Source organism: Dasypus novemcinctus, chromosome 10 (assembly GCF_030445035.2).
Source record: "Dasypus novemcinctus isolate mDasNov1 chromosome 10, mDasNov1.1.hap2, whole genome shotgun sequence".
In the NCBI taxonomy this organism is placed as follows: domain Eukaryota; kingdom Metazoa; phylum Chordata; class Mammalia; order Cingulata; family Dasypodidae; genus Dasypus; species Dasypus novemcinctus.
This window is the reverse complement of record NC_080682.1, coordinates 76,864,379-76,883,564: the sequence shown is the minus strand read 5'-3', so window position 1 is coordinate 76,883,564 and position 19,186 is coordinate 76,864,379. Positions and strand designations below refer to the sequence as shown.

General features: G+C 45.2%; 1 protein-coding gene across 20 annotated transcripts in view; it reads right to left on the bottom strand.

The window, feature by feature from the left end:
- The window catches only part of PLEKHA7 (pleckstrin homology domain containing A7), a 256,276-nt gene that overhangs the window by 66,090 nt on the left and 171,000 nt on the right, over positions 1 to 19,186 (bottom strand). For all 20 annotated transcript variants that reach the window (XR_011649935.1, XR_011649936.1, XR_011649937.1 and 17 more), the window contains 4 exons: positions 11,763 to 11,874; positions 10,855 to 10,959; positions 9,212 to 9,284; positions 7,231 to 7,331 (listed from right to left, as the gene is read on the bottom strand). Coding sequence is in view for 15 of the 20 variants with exons in the window: in XM_071218169.1 (XP_071074270.1) it covers positions 7,231 to 7,331; positions 9,212 to 9,284; positions 10,855 to 10,959; positions 11,763 to 11,874 (391 nt within the window). In the remaining 5 variants the exon portion in view is untranslated. The remainder of the gene's footprint in view (positions 1 to 7,230; positions 7,332 to 9,211; positions 9,285 to 10,854; positions 10,960 to 11,762; positions 11,875 to 19,186) is intronic.

The window sequence follows — 19,186 nt, the reverse complement described above, 5'->3', positions numbered from 1 at the left end:
AATACTTGTTGAATGCAGGAATGAAGACTTGGAGATGTGATTCACATCCAGGCCTTTCTCACTGAATCCAGAAATGAGTGTGATTAAACAGATCATTAGTTCCATACTCTGGATCCAGAGCAAATAAAATGAGAGAACCAATTAAAAGGGGGAAAATGTCATGCTTCTAGAATCACCGATGGTCATGGATGAAAACACCTGCTCAGATGAAGTCAGCATTTGCTTGTCCTCCCACATTCCTATTCATCCAGGTCCTAAATGCCTATTAAATATAAGCCTGCTTCTGACATTCAGATATCTGAGTCCATCCAGCCCAGTGCTAAGGGAGTTGAGGCAACTAGACCTGTAGTCAAGGGTCCCTACAGCTGAAGCAAACCTGATTTCCCTCCTTGCATGCATAAGGTATCATGCACTGTCCCAGGAAGGATTCTTCCTATTTTAGCAAGGTGGGGATGTGGTAAAAAGAACATAATGAGAAGAAACTTGAGCATGTCTTACTGTGAATCAGCAGAAGTTCTTAAAAGGTCTTTAGGATGATGACTCCATTAGATATCTGATATCCTCTCCCAGACTTTCTACCCAGCCACACAGGGTTCTGGGACAGGGGCTCACCCCACAAGACACAAGGCCACCCACAAGCACAGAGAGCCCTCGATAGAGAGAATAGGTTTCTGCTCTATCAGAGTTCACAGAGCCAGCCTTCCCCAAGTAATCAGCATGGAACACACTACAGACAGGGATGTGTGTACATGTCTGCAAATAGGCCTTGGGAGTTACAGCTGCCATTACAAAGGAATTACACACCATTGCAAACATAATTTTATTCACTAATCAAACTGCCAGCATATGCTGTGCCCAGCCACTCTTGGCTCTGAAAAAGATGTTCTCAACTAAGCACACTCTATCTGTGCTTGGGCACATTAGATGGATTAAGTGTGAAGGCAAGAAGGGGGTTCCCATTTCATCTGGCTGAGTGAACCAAGTCCACAGTGCCCTGAGCCTGTGGGAAGATGCCAGAACCACCCCTGGCCTAGTTTCATCTCAAATAGGTTCCTTTTCTCCTCTGCCTTTCCCCTTCCAATTAATATAATACTACTAGGCAACTCTGCACGATGGAATAGAAACCAGGATATGCTTAAAGGAAATGAGGATGTGCAGCAAGGAAGAATTTACCTCCAAAAACATAATGCCCATAGGATGTGCCTGGTCTTCTGTCTCTTATAACTCAGGTCTTGATAGAGCACTGGGAAAGGGAGCCCAGAATCTTCACAACTTAAGCCCTGAACATCAGTCTTTAGAACACAGAGAGCCAGGTATTTGGGGAAAAAATAGGAGTACTCAAAAGGCCAAACCCTAGCAACTTACTGATTGGCTCTTCCTCTTATTCGACAATAATTTATCATTCATTTGGTGTTTACTATGTGAAAGGTGGCTGCTCTATAGTTGGGGAAAGAGCCTTAAACAAAGCCAAGACAATTTATAAGCAAGCAGAGAAGTCATGGACAAGCAATGACTACTGTATAAAATGTTATAAAGATGACATTCTGAGAAGCGGACTTGGCCCAATGGATAGGGCGTCTGCCTACCACATGGGAGGTCCACGGTTCAAACCCCGGGCCTCCTTGACCTGTGTGGAGCTGGCCCATGCGCAGCGCTAATGTGCGCAAGGAGGGCCCTGCCATGCAGGGGTGTCCCCCGTGTAGGGAAGCCCCATGCGCAAGGAGTGCGCCCCGTAAGGACAGCTGCCCAGTGCGAAGGAAAGTGCAGCCTGCCCAGGAATGGTGCCACACACACGGAGAGCTGACACAAGATGACGCAACAAAAAGAGACACAGATTCCCATACCACTGATAAGGATAGAGGCAGTCACGGAAGAACACACAGCGAATGGACAGAGAGAGCAGACAACTGGGGGGGGGTGGGAGGAAAGGGGAGAGAAATAAATAAAAAATAAAAAAATAAAAAGATGACATTCTGGATGCTATGAGAGGAGATAACAGGGGCTTGGCCTGGGGCAGGACTCACTTGAAGAAATAACAAGACATCTACAGATATTTAAGTAGGAGTTCAGGGATGGTACCTGCTGTGGCCCCCAAAATGGACAAGAGCACAGCATGTTTCATGAGGCCAGGGTGACTGGGACAGAGAAGCTGAGAGGGGAGCAGCATGAGGCGAGGCTACTGAAGCTGACAGGTTCAGATTGCCAGGGCCTTGCTGGTCATGTTAGGGTTTGCCTTCACTTAAAAGAGCAATGAGAAGCTATTAAAGGGGTTTAAGTTAGGGAGTGACGTGACCAGCTTATTTAGAAGGATCAGTCTGGCTGCTGTATGAAGAAGAGGGTGGAACCAGGCAGGAGCAGGAGAGGGGAGATTGGTCAGAAGGCCCCTATTGGAACGTAGGTGAGAGGTGGAGGTGGAGGTGGAGACGAGGAGAGGGTAGATGGAGTCCGAAGAGAACTAGCAGGTCATGTCAGCAGGTGATGAACTGGATATGGGAGGTGAGAGAATGGCAAATACCTCAGGTTTATGGCTTGTAATGACAGTGGTGGCCATTTTTTGAGAAAAATAACCTACTCCCCCCCCCCCCCACCTTTTTGCCGGTACAAGCAGCATGATGAACTGCTTGGGCTCTGGGAGACAGCCTGGGGTCCAAAGTGGCCTCTGCCTCTTATGCACCATGTAACACTGCACAAGCTGCTCAAGCTCCTATGCCTCATCTTCCTCGTCTTTAAGATGGAACTGTGGATAACAGTAGTATTTACCTTGTAAGGCTGTGTGAGGATGAACCAAGTACTTGCACGTATGGTATTTAGAACACAGCCTGGCATTTGTAAAGCTCAAAAGATGTTGTTTAATATTATTACGAAAGTAGTTACTTGAACAATGAAGTTAGCTAAATGAGTTTTCTGGAAACTTTAAGACTCCTCCTATGCCCCTAATTACTAATTTATAGAGGACTAAACAAAATGCAAGTAAACCTGAGCCCACTGTAATTTTGGAAGTGCAGGCAGTGTCACTGACCACAACTCCTATTACAAAATACTACTCTGTATGGTCTCTCTAAAACAGGACCAGCCCCGTCTACCTAGGCAGAACTAGGTGATGGGCTGGTTTCCTTGGTGAAAGCACCCAATGGGTAAGGCAGCCACTTAGTGCAGTCAGACAAGTGCTGTGGATGGACAGAAGGAGGATATCTAACTGCCTGGGGAGCTCACAGAAGGCTTCCCAGAGGTGACCCCTGAGCAAACAGTTCAGGAAGGGCACTCCAGGCTGCATCTGAGGCATGGGCAAAGGCCAATCAGCAAGAGGCAATAAACATCCTGGAGCCTTCAGGCAACAGCATAGGGCTGGAGGGCAGGTGAAAGAGGGAGTGGCTAAAAATGTAGCTGGAGAGAGACACTGTGGCCTTAAGCCAAGGGCTTTACCCTGAAGGCAATAGGTAGGATAATCTGAACATATTTGCAATTTAAAAATTGTGTAGAGAGTGAAATGGAGGCTGCAGAACAGTGAGGAGGCTGTTGCAGAGAAATCCAACACACAGAATGGGTAGTGTGAGCTAGACAGTGTTCTAGCACCTTGTCCAGGACAGGGACGATGGCGGCCGACATAGAACAGTGAGGCAGGTAGCAGAGAGCAGGAGGTGGATTTGAGAGATACACAAAGAACACAACTGAAAGGTCTTGAGGTGACTAATTATGGGGGAGGGATGGAAGGAAGTGGAAAAGGTAGTTCTTTCCTGTTCTCATCCTTTAAAAACCCAAAGCTGATGCAAACTCCAGAATATAAAGCTCAGGGAGGCAAGGAGATTGTCCTTTGCCCTGCTTATCCCCAGCATCTACAATACTGCCAACTGGAACGACAGAGCTCAATAAATGTTTGTTGAATATAAATAAATAAGTGAAAAGCCAAGTCTCTTGGCTGGCCTTCAGGAAGACTCTAGAGCAGGGGTCTGGACCTTTTCTGTGGCATGGATCCCTCTGACAGTCTGGTAAAGCCTACGGTTCCTTCTTAAAATGATTTTAAATGCACACATAGATTATACTGAAATATAGTTATTGAAATATTAAAAAACAAAAATTTAACATAGTATAATATAGATGTTTCCTTAACCATGCATTTCTAATACTCATGTTGTATCCCAACATAGGAATAACCTGAAACAAATGTAGTGGCAGGTGTAATAATTAATGTAATTTCAAAGTGGCAATGAACATAAATTTTTCAAGATATCTACAACAATTGTAATGTGATATGAAAATATCTCCGATTTCTATTGATCACCAAGTCACAGGTATGGCTGACACCTATTTTTGGCTGTTTTCTTAACTGAAGAAAATGTTACTTATCAGTTAAATGTTAAAAAATTTTAAGAATGTGTTTTATGCATGGACTCTTGCAAGGGCTACAGATCTCAGCTTAAGAACCCTTGGTCTAGAGAGAGGGAAGGAGCTCAAAGGCTTTTTCCCCACTGAAGACCTTAGAATCTTGACTGTTTTCTGCTCTGGATCCTGGATCCCCACGAACAAGCAGGTGCTACGAGGTGACCAACAGGCTGGGGGAGGCTGGGGGCGAGGAGGGGCTCTAATGGGAGGCCCCTGGTGAGGCAGCAGAGCATGAAAGGCCTGCTGGTCAAGGCAGGCCAGAATGGCTCCTAGAAGCTCGCCCTGCAGACCTGGTGAAACTCAGTGTCCACCTAGCACCCAGCCTCCCTGGTAATGCCTAAGGACTGCCAGATGGGTGGACACAGTTGAAAAAGAATGAGAGGAGAGACCCATATGACCTTTCAGGCTATGCCTACCTGCCACCACAGCTCTTACTCTGAACATCTTTGGCAAGGTGCCCAAAACAGTCAGAGAATTTCACTCTTGATACAGAGTCTGGCAAAAGGCCCAGACACAAAACAGAAATCAAGTGTTCTAGCCATTGATAGTTAAAGGACCATGGAAATGCATAAGATAAGAAACCTACCTTTCTCTAGAAGAGTTAAAGGAAAGTAATTTAACTCTAGGGTATGCCCAAGGACATGGATCCTGAATTGCCCCAGGGTCCACCCTTAGGCCCCTAAAAGAATGCCACGAACCCAAGGGAAAGGTATCTTCCACACTCAGGCAAGTACAGTCCTTTCCAGGGAACTAGCTGAACTCCTCCAGATCTGTTTGCAGTCACTTTTCTCTACTCTCAGACCCTGAGGGCCCCAAAGACCCCCAAATACATGCATGCCTTCTGTCTCCCAGGCCAAAGATTTAGGAAATACTCTTGGTGAATTCCTTCTAAGGAAAAGAAAAAAATAAATAAATATCGATGACACATAAAAGATGTTTTCCTAGAATCTATTTTCACACCTCCCGATGAAGTGTTAGGATGAAATATATATAGTTACAATAAATTACTTTCAGGATATTCCAAATGCTGTCCCCCCAAATCACATACATTACCCCATTTATTTGCCCAATGTTCAATTTTAGAAAGGAGGGTTTTCTGATAGATGACTTTCAGGCTACAAAAGACCAGCCTGATACCCACTGAACAAAATCTTCACAGAGCCAGAATAAGCAGGGGATGTTCCTGAACACATTAAGTAAAAAGGAATTCCTAAAATGACAACAATGTTAATTCAAACCACCTCCCACCTCCTGCAATGTGTGTGCAAAAGGTACTAAAATAAGATGTGGAAGAGAAAGAAATCGTACCCCCTCCCTTTAAAAGGATAGAATGTCAGGATCAAGTTCTGGTTCTACCATTTCCAGTTTTGTGACCTTTGAAAGTTCCTTAAGTTCACTGACCATTGGGTTCCTAACCTATAAAATAAAGTTATTTTATAGGATCCCCATGAGGACTAAATGAGGTAATACATATTAAAGTACTTCACAAATCATTAAAGGTTTTACAGATATAAGGCAATACGATATCATGTAACATAATATGGGCGAGAATTCCAGAATTTCCAACCCAAATCAACTCTATAGTCACCAGGGATAGTGATGCTCAAGGGAAAGAGAGAGGATGCTCAGACAATGAACAAAACTGAAATATCAGCTCACTTTCTTAGGAAGGAAAGGTAGAAGGAAGATGAGACTGACTTTCCATCAACCACCCCCACAATGGCCTCGAAACAAAAAAGCTGATGTAAACTATCACTTTCCAAAGTCTTTCACAAAGTGAGGTCCATAACTACTAAAACCATGGGCATTATATAAGAAAAGTTTCCTTTAACTCTTCCAGAGAAAGGTGCATTTCTTATTTTATGCATTTCCATGGTCCTTCAAATATCAATGGCTGGAACATCTGATTTCTATTCAAACTCTGCTTTAGTACGTACTTTTTAATACCCATCTTGTACTCCCAGCATAGAAATAACCAAAGCAACATGAGCAGAGGGGCAGGAGGAGCCCCTTACCCAGCCTAAAACCCCTGCCACTGGTTCATATCCTGAGCAGCTGTGAGGTGTTGCCCTGTGGCCACTGGCACCAAGGACCACTTGCTTCAGTGCTCTCTGGGACTTCTTAGAGAGGTGAAATGGGATAAAGTGGATCTTCAGTCCATCCCACCCTTGCCATTTCTGAGGGTCCCAAGAAATACCAGCAGTGAAGGAATCTATGGGGACCACCAAGCTTGGGCCTAACTGTCACCTTCAGGGAACTCACAGATGCCAGAAAGTTGCCATCAACTATCACGTCCCCACTCACTCCAAATGGCTCCATAACAAAGGAAGAAGAAAAGGGTTTCACTGGTGAAGGGATTTCCCAGGGAATCATAAGTGGTCCAGAAAATAACCAAATTTGATTCTAATTGCTTCTCCACAAGTGGACAAACCTGTGCAGCCCCCTAACCTTCAAAGTGTATATGAATAACATAATTGATGTAACTCAGTTATTAGAGAACATCAATTGTACTGCATGGCTGGATACTAGTTAGACTGGCTGATTTTAAGTGATAAAAAAACACAAGAAGAGCTATGTTGGACACATGATCATAGTACTAGCGGTGATAGGAAAAGAGAGGGTCTAAATATGTGAGCAAGCCTGGGGGACTCAAAAGCTCAGATACAAGTGAAAATACTTGTGATAGGATTCTTGCTTAAATAATTTATAACTTTGTTAACATGAGTCTGAAACTCTTTAGCTTCTTAACTTCTTCCTCTTCCCCACAAAAACTGCTTTAATAAAACCAGTTTTGATAACACAAAGTTTCTGAAGAGCAAAGTCTTTGCTGCACTGGAGAAGGAGCAGTACCTTAAAGGAATACTTGCGACTTATGCGATCCTCAGGGGCCACAGGTGAGATCACATAGCTGGGCAGCGGTATGCTCCCGAGGACCACTTCTTCTCGGCTGTCTTTGAATGGAAAAGCACATCAGAACGACATTCTGTAACACCTCCTGGGCTGGTCCATCCCACTGCTCTGGTTCAGGGCTCCTCATCTCTCCCCAGAACTACTGCAATCACCTTTTAACTGATCCCTCATTCGGAAGCTCTCTGGGGATCTTTGTGCTAATGCTGGAGCTACAAAGGTGAATGGGACATGGTCCTCTCCCCAGTTGACAGGCATATAAACACACAACTCAAGCAGATGACTCCTGAAATAGAGCATTGTACCAAGTGCTGCAGGAATACAGAGGCAGGAGGAGCACACTCTGGGGAAGTTGCAAAGGCCTCAGAAGATGAAATTTAAGTTGTGTTTTAAAGGATAGGGAAGAACATTCTGGGTAGAGCAAATCTCATAGGCAAAGTGACAGCATGTGTGAAAATCTTACCTTCTACTTCTATTCACTCTTTCTTCCTCATTAAGAGGGGCAACTTCCTACTAAAAAGCTGGTCCTGTCACTCTCCTACTCCAAGGCACTTGCTGTTTCCCTAATGGACATGGAATGAAGCCCAATTTCCTCTGCTGGCAGGTTGGCCCTTACCTACCTCCTGAGCTTTATCTCCTAGTACATCCTGCATCCAAGACTTGCTTGGGCCACCCAGGCCTGTCATTCCTTCTTCTGCTTCTAGAACTTCACTCAAGTGTTTTCCTCTGCCTGAGATGCTTGTCTTCCCCCTAAAAAGCCCAATTCAAATCCTATCTCTTCTAAGAAGTCTCCCCAGATTCTCCAACATGGAATTAACTTCTAGCTCCCTTGAACTGCCAAAGCACTTTGGAGATCTTTTAAAGGACCCATCACAGTCTAGTCTTGTCTTAAAAGTAAGCCTCCATGTTTTGAGCCTCACTTCTCTGTCAATACTGTGCAATCCCGACTTCAGGAACTGCAGCTCCATCAATGTTCATATGGCCGAATCAATTCAACAGTTGCCCAACAACTGTCACAGAGGATAAATCCAGATAAGAAGTTATAAAATACAAAATTATAAAATACCCATATGTAGCAGTTTGATATTATTGATGAATTCCAAAAAGAAATATTGGATTATGTTTGTAAACTGATCTTTTCCTCTGGGCATATTAGATTATATTGGATTCAGAGGTTTACTTGAATAAGTAATTATGTAAACCTCTTGTGCCACTAGGGTGTTGAGTTCCCACCCTTTGGTGGGTGGGGAATCACAGATAAAAGGCATGGTAAAGGACAGAGTTAGGTGTTTTTGATGTTGAGTTTTGATATTGGAATTTGATGCTAAAGCCTTAAGCTGGAGCCCCGGGAAGAAAGGAACACTACACCTGGAAAGAAGCAAGCCCTGGGAAGAAAGGAACCCAGGAAGCCTGAACCCTTACAGACGTTGGCAGCCACCTTGCTCCAACACATGAAAACAGACGTTCATGAGGGAAGTAACTTATGCTTCATGGCCTGGTATCTGTAAGCTCCTACCCCAAATAAATACCCTTTAAAAAACCAACCAATTTCTGGTATTTTGCATCAGCACCCCTTTGGCTGACTAATACACCATACATCCCACCTCTCCCACTGCCTCAAAGGTATACCTGTGCTCCAAGAGCAGCAGAAGCTAGGACAATCCAGATCTTGATGCCCTAAGTGGCATGCAAACAAAATTCTATTTATTTTGACCCCACAGATGGAACTTCCTGTGCCAGAACTTGTAAAACTCAAGTCACCAACCATTCACGTAATATATAAAACTGAATACTTTGGTGGGAAATAGGTTTCCAACTAGCTCCGGCCACTGGTACCACCCCTGGATTTGAGAAGACAATCACCTGAATTGCCACTCCCCACCCCCAGCACAAAGAGCCCTTGGTGGCCTGAGTCTCAGCTCACCTTTGTAGTAAAATAAGCAGTAATCAGCAAGCACAAACCACCTCCTTTTCCACAGCCTCATCCCAGAACTGTCCTGCAAAACAAAGAAAACCAGTCAGGGAAATGGCTGAGCATACTGCCCTTTCCCGCCCTTCATACACAACCTTATTCTAGAACTAAGACTTGCCCATATTCACTCTTTCTTTCAATAAATCAGTGAATATTTTATTAAGTAGCTGTTAAATCATTAAAATATAGATTCAGTGATAGTTTATCCCCACCCTACCTCCCAGTTTTTTTGTTGTTGTTGTTCCCTGGAAATAGATTAGAAACAGAAAGGAAAATATGAATTCAAAAATATGTCTTCCATTAAGAAAGGAATCTTTTTTTAAACAAAAATGTATTTTTAAGTGTTCTTCTATAAAATACCTTCATTTTTGCTGATTAGAAAATTGAATTCACATAGTGCTGAACAAAGAATTTAAGTCAGATAATTTAATCAACTGTTAATTAATCTTCCACAAGAGACTAATTTTGCTGCTGTGCTTTCCTTTTACTTAGGATAAAAAGATTTGGATTTCTTGCTATCAAATTGTCTCATGACAAGAATCTGGCTTTACTCATCTGAAATGTAAACCTCTATATTTAGTAAAAACTTTTTAGGTAATTGTGATAAGTCAAAAAGTATGGCAAGGATAGAAAAACAGCAGTGTTTTAGGCCAGTTTTCTCCCAAACCTAGGAAAATGCCAGAGCAGCTTTTAGCTTTAGAGGTAGCTGTTCAAATTCGTCTTTTGCTTTCCTTCTATAGATGTTTTTGACAGGATTGAATTAAAAAAAAAAAAAAGATAATTTTTAAACCTAAATGCATGAAGTTTGTTCATCTTCCACTTACTGAAATGCTAAAAAGAAATTTAGCTTGGCAAGTTCCTGCATTTATCATTTTTATCTTCTGCAAAGTGACCAGATGATCTGTGAAGGAAGGAAATGAAGGAGACATAGTCTCTGGTCCTAGGAGCTCCCAGCCTAACCATGACCAGAAGATCAGAGACAAATCAACTGGGGACAGAGATGAAGAACGGTTTTAGGAGAGAGAGTGAACTGAGCACACTGACAGAACACATGTGGGAGGAGAAGCTGGTGATGGTGCTCAGGTTTTTTAAACTGAGTACCTGGGAGAGCAGTTGGTACCATTAACCAAGATCCAGAAAAAGCAAGTTAAGGGAAAGAGATGAGGAGTGAGGAGATATGATTTGAAATCTGAGGTTCTAGGGGGCTAGATATACGGGCTAGGCTTGGCAGAGAGGAAAAGATGGAATTTTACAGCCAAATGATAACAGAGACTCAATATCAGAAAGACAAGTGCTGGTAGAATATTGGCAGTATGGTGGGATTCATGCTGACCCACCTGTACTATGGCATGGGTCCCAGGGCAACCAATAAATTGATCATGCGGGTTTTGGAAGGGAAGCTATAGCCATTGAGCAGACAGCCCACTCATAAAAATGAACAGCAAATTGTTCGTCACAGTGGGCAGAATCTACCTGTTTCAGACAAACTCAGGAACAGAAAGCTTATGTGACTATCCCCAGATCCGTGGGGCCAGGGCAAGGAAAGAAATCAGGAAGAGCAATCTCCCCCCACCTTCACTCCTCCACCTCCTCACCTGTTTGTGCAGCCAGCCCCTCACCACCACTGGAACGCTGGGGTTCCTCCGAATGGCGTGGTCCCTCTTTCCAAAGCTGTGGACTTTATTGCTAGACTTTATAATCTAGGAGAAAGCAGACTTGAGCTCTAGCAGCAGGAGGGATTCGAGCAGATGCACAAAAAGGCACTTCTACGTAAGGAGCGCTGAGGGTTTTCTCTGCTCCCACTCCAAGCGACAGCACCCCTTGATTAGAAGTACAGGGAAACAGGGAGCAGACATGCACATGGCCACAGCATTCTCATTAAGAGGTGAGCCAGGACCTGGCAAGCTTCCAGCCTGGGCCACAGAGAAAAAAAATTAAAGGGGCCTTTCAGTCAACTTTCATGAGCAGCTACTGGCCCTGATATGTCCTAGTGCTTTCTGGAGAAACCTGTATATTTTGGTCACAAATTTTGCCAGTTTCCAGATATCCCTCCAAAGGGGTTCACCCATCTGCACTCTGCCTTTCTCCACAATGCTGGGCTTTCCCCTGCTCCTCAGGCAGTGCTCCTACAGCATGGGCACATGAACTTCTGAGCCCTACTCAGGTCACCCTTCCTTGGGCCCATCTGCCACTGACTCTGCCAGGCTGTCTCTAACACACATTCACATGTGAACGGTGGTATGGTCCTCCCAACCCAGGCAAGGAAATGGAAAATGTGTCAGAGGATCCAGACATCAGTCCTGGTTCTCTTAGCAATCACCTATTTTCCTGGACAAGTGCCAATATCCCCTCTTAGCCTCAAATTTCCAGATGTGTGGTTTGGGTAGAACATTTCTTACATGTCTCCCTCACAAAATTACTGTGACGATCATTGGCTCTGGCTACAAAGGTACTTAGCAAAATACAATAGAAAGGAAGGAAAGAACTAGTAGTAAGAGCTCACTTTGGGTCCAGGTTTGGCCTCCAGAGTGGAAGTGGTCCCAGCTGTGGACGTTTCACTGACCATGCTGGACGGCCTTTGGTTTCTCTCTTGCTTCGACATATGTGGATTTGGCCTGTGGGTAGACAAAGGGAAATGCAGTGAGGAAGTGTCAAGCTGCAGGGTGGGAGGTGCAGTCTGAAATTTGTTCTGGGTTAGAACTGGTTGCTGAGCCTCAGAACAACACTGGCCTGATGTTTTGGAGACCTGACTCTGCACTGCAGCCAGAGGGCCACAGAGTCCAACCTGCCCATGTGCTACAAGGAATCAAGAGGATGACAGATGAACACATCTCCACATCCAGATGCCCCATGAGGGGGCAACGCAGCCATCCCTTTCTGTTGTCCTAAGCTCCCCATACTCACTCTTGCCCGGTGTCTTGGTGACTGCTAAACGGGATGGACACGCACAATCCCAATGCTCTCCACAGCAAGAGCAACCCATACCCTTACACATACACACCCCAGTTCCCCAGTTCCCAAAAGGAGTTTATAATTAGTATCAAGAAATCACTTGCGCACCCATCTACACCCCCAGATACTCACAGAGAATCGCTTACATAAATGCCAGTGGGGCTTGCCTCCCAAAATAGACTACTCAACAAAGAGTCCTATTCTGGGAACACTCCATTTGCCCCAAAATAGAGCCATCAGATATTAACCCCTTGTGCCAGGCCTGGAAAGTGGGAAGAAATGAAGCATGCCTTGGGCCCCAACAAGGACCGCCTCAGTGCTTCCCCATCAGCATCCCAGGGATGCGTTGCTTCCCACGGAGAAGCTCAGCCAACCCTGGGAGGACCAGCGCTCTGGGAACATCTTGGTACAGCACCCAAGAGACATCATAGAGGAGTCCTCACCTGCCTCCACAGAGCCCCAGCCTGTACCGGAGGCTTCAGACAAATGGCAGCAAATGCCTCCACACAAATTCAATACCTATCCTTGAACAGCTTGACACCTGATTCCAGACCCTGCCAACTCCAGGATCACTAAGCCTTCCGCAGAGCAGAAGTCCCAGCGTTCTGTGCTAAGTTGCCCACTGCCCTGATGGGTAACAGGATCCAGGTGGGTGGAGGCACAGCAAACTGCAACAAGCTGAGGGTCTTTGCTGGAAAAGTGGAGAAAATCTGATTTGAAGGTCTGGGCCAGGATCCTCAGGAGGAGGAGATGGAGATCCAGGCAGGACACAGCTGAGGAAGAAGCACTCTGGACGTCCTCTGACCAAGCTGACTTTAGGGAGATGCTATGCGGGGAAATCCTAGTTTCCACCCTGGAATTACGCTGCTTCCTCAAAAACCGCTGCTGCTCGGAGGACAAGTGATCCTTTCCACGCACTAAGACAGAGGCCCGATACCCGGAATCCTGGAGACGCTCTTTGCAGAAGTAGCCATGACCACCATGCTCTCCGAGCTATGCCAGTAGCAGGACCGCTGTGATGGGCACCAGCTTGCCAGGGGGCCGGGCACTGCTGGCTGCTTGGCAGCTGGAGGTGTGAGTTCCAGCAGGCAGAAAGATCACTGGCTCCTTATCAGCGCAGGCACTCACTCCAGATTCCCCGCCCCCGGTTTCCATCCCAGCCAGACTTTTGTTACTGTTCCCCTCTCGGAGAATGTCACCACACTCAGCCGGCTTGCTGCTGACAGAGGCTGTGTGCAGAGGAGAGCTAATCACCAGGCGGGGGTGGGAAGGGATCTAAAGGCTGCCTTGTCCACCCCCTGCCTCCAGGCGAAACTATGTCCAAAACATCTTCCTGGCACCTGATCTTGCCTGACTTCGGATTTCCAGAAGTTAAGGCAAGGTATGAGAAGTTGTCTTGGTTATGGTGTCTCGCTCTCCAAACTGGGCACGAGGTCCAACGCAAAAAAAAGGCTTGTTTGGGATTTTATCATGATTCTCTCCCACTTAAGATACTAATAGAGGCTGGTTATAGAATATTTTGAGAAAAAGAGGAGAGGAAAAAATATCACCCATAGTCCTGTTACACAAAGCAAAAGCATTTTTAACAGTTGGTATATTTATTTCCACTCTTTTTATATATCTGGCATTTTGTTTGTTTTCTGAGGGGGGAGTTGCTTTTATGTTTTCACATAATTGTGATATTATACTGTGTTTATGACTTTTATCTTGATTTAAAAAAATTATTGCAATAGAAATATTTCCCCCATTAATCACCATTTAAAATTAAATGGTATCGCACTCTATCGACTATATGCCATTCTCCCTCTGTAGGATAAACAAAAGACTATCTAGTTAATGCTTAAATTGTACAGAATTTCTATTTGGGTTGAATGTAAAGTTTTGGTAATGGGTAGTGGTGATGGTAGTACAACACTGAATGTAATTAGGAGTACTGAGTTATATGTGTGTGATTAAAAGGGGACATTTTAGGTCATATATGTTACTAGAATAAAAATTAAAAGCAAAAACATAGGAACGAAAAGAAAAAAAGACCAGAATAGAGGGCTACCCTTGCCATTTCTTTACATTACGATCCTGGGTGCTAATCACCGCTACTGTATTCTAACCCCACATCACCTCCCCACACCAGCTTCTGGGATGCTAACTGGCTGGGGAGCTCCTCCCAGCCCAAAACGTGGGAAGAAAGATAACTGTCCTGCAGCCGTGGGTGGGTGAGGGAGGAAGAGACCACCACCACCTAAGAAGCCAGCTCAAAGTGGCCCTAGCACTGGACTTGAGGGAGAGACAGTGATGGATAGGGGAGGAGGAGGAGGAAGAGGAAACAAATGAAGACAACTCCATCACTGCTCAGTCACACCCACAGAAAGCTGGCTTTTTAGGAATGATGACTAATTTCCAAACTAAACATACCCCAGAGAGGGGACCCTGTTGTCTCTACAAAAAACTGTCTTCACCATCAGACCTGGTGAACTGGACTTCCAGCTCAAGCAATAAAAGACCACTATCTGGCAAAGTTTGAAAGAAACAGGCACATCCAGCTACCCACGTGGCCATGTAACAAAATCTGCCTTCAGAGAGGCTCCCTGAATCTCCTCACTGTGGGTAATGTTCTCTTATTCCTCCAGGGTGAGTATGGGTTTTGGAAATAACTAAAATTTTCTGAAATTACAACTAGTTAAAGAACAAAAAAAAAAAAAAAAAAAGGAACGTGGTGATGCTTGGTTGGGGGCTCCTTTTGGTATCCAAAGATGGCATATGAAAAGAGTCTCAAAAATAATTTTCTCACTTGGGATGAAAAAGCCGAAAAACTGGCTCCAATGGAAATTCCTGGGGGCCATTTACCATAACATTTTGAGCAATGGGAACATCGATGGAGTGTGTGTGTAGCCTCCTAACACAACATACTGAGAAGGACATCACTCACGTCCACTGTGGAACATTTCCTTCTATTACATCTTACAGGTATGTTTTCCATTGAAGAAGCTAGTGGGGCAGATGCTGATTTGCTCTTAATTCCAGTCGAAATGTGTTCTCATTAGAGGTTTGAGGGAACAACCATTCCCCCCCCCCCCAGAAGAGCTTGTGCCCCAAAGCTGAGCAACTGTGAAAGGTGGTTCAGTTCTCCAAAGCCACAGGATGCCCTGAGGTACATGAGTCACATGGATCCTGGGAGAAGAGACCAAAAATCTGCACACTCTACGGGAAAGCAGACTCTTGGTGCCGTTAAATAAAATATATTCACTTAAAATGCCTGCTTGCCAGGTTTCTGTGCCATCTGGATTCCCAAAGTACAGTGGGATGATCTGAACAAAGACCCTTCTTTCCTTGACTTGTGCTACATGAATGCTGATTATTTTGCTGGAGGGGTGTGGGCTGAACTTCAAATCAGTGAGCGAGAATTTTAACTCAACTCCTTCTCATCTGAAATGACCAGAAGAGCTTAGTACTAGATGAAATCAGTCTGGAAAAGCCCAGTAGGAGAGGGACTCAAAGCTCAAGACCTTGATTCCACTCTGAACATTGTCAAAGATGTCAGATGAACCTGGGCAAGAAGTCACTCTGTCCATCCATTCATTCCCCCACTGATAAAAGAAGCTGCTTCTGCTTCTTGCATATCCAAGATCAAACGAGTACACCAGCAGATGTAGTAAGAAAGAGAAGTTATAATTTTGGCAGCCATTTTTTCATGTTGGGTTTGAATTTAGGTGAGGTTTGGCTGCCTTCTCAGTCAACAGTGTGAACTGGAACAGAAGAAGTGGCATCACAGCAAAACTTTTCCCTACCCTGTCACTGTCACAATAGATAGGTCACCAAGACAAGCACCACCAAACCTTAGGGCCTGGTATCTCTCCCTGATGACAAGGTCAAGCAAGCTGAGGGACTGGGCTATACCTGTCGAGCACCTACATGCCAGGCACTTTGCCTACACTTTCTCACTTAGCCCTGCAAAATTAGTTTTACCATCTTCCATTTTATGGATATAGGAAACTGAGACTCTTGAGAGATGATGACTTGCCCAAAATAGGAGCTCAACTCCAAAACCTGGGCTTTGCCATCCCATGGCAAATCCCAAGGTCTGACTGAAGCAGGCTTCTGCTCTTAGCCCCAAGACCAATCCCCAAATTAAGAGGGTCCTGGGTGGTGGGAAGAGCGATAGCCCAGAAAAACTGGGTCTAAAGCAAAGCTCTGCAACTTAGTGACTCATCCACAAGTCACATCACTTCCCTGGGCTTCAGTTTCCTCTTTTGCAAAATGAAGTTAAAACCACCTTCCAGTCTTACAAGGTAGCTGAGTGGATTGAATGAGCACTTTGGAAACCCTGAAGCATGGCACTAAATGAAAAACATTATTGGATACTGCTACCAATGGCGACTCCAAAATGTAAACCCCAACTACATTTTATTTTTATTTCTAAGGCTCTTCCCTCCAAAAACCTCAAGATACCAAAAATTAACTTCTAAGCAACAATCTTTTCTATAACCGAACCCACAAAAACCCTTATACAGAACTTCTTTAAGGTGTAGTAACCCTGTGACTGGGGGATTTAGTTCCTACTCTTTCCCCAGTAGAACAATAATGTCAAGAGTCAGAGCTATGGTAGGGCAGTAGGGATCTTTCATTGAGAGGACATCATTGAATGACACCTGCATTCCATTAATTTCTGGAAAAATAGCCCCCAAATTCATCCTTTATCCTCAAGGATTCTACACAGAGCTAATAGTATTGAGCTAGAGAGAAGGGGTACCGAGGGCATAACCACAGATATTGGTGCGTTTTTAAGGGGCTTACACACACCACCTAAAGGGCTTGGAAAAAGCAACATACAACGAGAAGCAAGAAAAAAAAGGAAGTTATTGTCCCAAACAAGCAGACACCTCCACACTCCCTCTTCCCAGAAAGAGACACACACAGACAGGCCGCCAACGCGCCCTGTAAACTCGCAGCACCCTGGGGGAGGCTGTCTGACACGGGTTTTCATTCAGTAACTGATTCAACTATGGCTTTCTGTGTTCCTTCACCTCCCCCCTCTATCCTCTCTTAAACACAGGCTCCAGCTCCTCACCCCACCCCACCTCGCTCCACCAGGGAGCTGGAAGCCAGCCCAAAAGGCAGCCTTCACCTGGTATGAAACAACAATAACAACAACCAACCTGAGCCAGTCTCAGGCTTTCAACCCATCTACGTCAGAGCTGTGCAACCCTGGGCCAGTGCCTTCTGCTGTCTGTGCAGGAGAACCAGGCCTTGACGTCTACGGTTCCTTCCCTCTCTGAGGAGCTGTTTCTGAAATGCCACAATTCTAATCCGAGCCTGTGACAAACCCTCTTCCTCTCTATCTGTTCCTCCTAGCTTACCAAGCAGGCCTTCTTTCTGCTTCTAAATGGAATTTTCTAAGAGAGAACTGAGCACTTCCCAGACTAGGGGCAGGTAAACGAAAAGGACAAGAAGGGAAGCCACAGGAAAAAGGAACTTCCCTTCCACATGCAGCAAAGCCACTACTGCAGCGTTTTCACCCAGCACAGACAGAGCCAAAGACGCAGTTGCTGTGTGGCGAAGACTGCGTTTTCCCAACGCCAGTGCCCCTTCAGAAACATCAAATCAAAAGCCAAGTAAACGCCCAGGTGTTTGAATGAACTTAGGGCATCATCACCATCGCTTCCCTACCTGCGACTGTCACAGGCGGCATCTCCTAGTCCAGGGAGGAAACCTGAACCATCAAGTTTCTGCATCTGCTTGCCAGGTGTTTCCATGTTTCCCCATTTTTTCTGCTGCCATGGCAACCAAATGCAACAGGCGGAGCTAGACCAAATGCAACAGGCGGAGCTAGACCAAGTCTGCCAGTCTCTAGAGAATAAGGTGCTGGCTCTATCAGCCACAAACAGCAAAACATCAGCTTTACAGCCCAGTGATCAGCAGAGGAGCAACAGGACAGACTTCTTCATGGAGCTTAGAGTTTTAGTACCTCCCTGTGCTCTAAGTCTCTTACTGGGAGCTTTAACCAACTTCAGACTGCAGGCATGGGAGACAGCCGTCTCCTAGCAACAGACGACATACTACCTGCAGGCTCACAATCAGCACATGCCTTAGGAAAGTTCTGCCCTGCAACTTGCAAGGTGAACCCCTTTAGCAAAGAGGTCAAAGGGCAGTAAGGAAATTCTTACCTAAGCAAGATAAAATAATTTTAAGTGGTATACTCCTACCACCACTCAAAACATTCCAGGCAATGTGTTCCTTTTACAAACAATCCAGTGAGAAAACTGAGGGCTGCTCAGACCCCAATGGTAGGAACAGGTTAGAAACTCCAAGGCAATCCTGGGAGCTTTGCAGCTGGCTTCTTGGTGCAACAGCAAGCTTCTGAACTTCCAAAGACCATACACTCTCTCAGCCTTGGGCTTCACCTCAACATCAAATGCTTGACAGAGCCTGGGGATCGGGGCACACAGTCTGCTGTCAGTCGGCTGCCAGAATTACCAACCCAAGAACGCTTCGTTCCTCTTCCCCAAGAGCTGCAGAGGTGGGCCAGCAGCTTCCCAGGCAGTGAAGCACTGAAGAGAAACGCTCCTGTGTGCCAAACACCACAACTACAGTCCTAGAGGTTCCTGATCCCAAAGGTTAGTGCTCTAGGACAGGGGTTCTTAACAAGGGGTCCATGAGCTTGAAGTGAGATTCAGAAAAACATTATTCTTATGGGAACGTGTTGGTGCGGGTGTGATGTGTTTATTAAGTAAAACACAGTATAGTGTGGACTTAGTAAGGGGTCCGTGGTTTTCACCTGACTGGCAAAGGGGTTCGTGGAACAAAAAAGGTGAAGAACCCCTGCTCTAGGAGGATCCTGGTATGTGGCCCTTTATGCACAAAAGATCATAATACAAGAAGTCACTGAGAATCATGGAAGAAGCTTAGGAAGAAAAGCACAAATGATCCAGTAAATGGAAATTAGGCCCTGTAATAAAAGACTTGAGAATAATTTCTGGA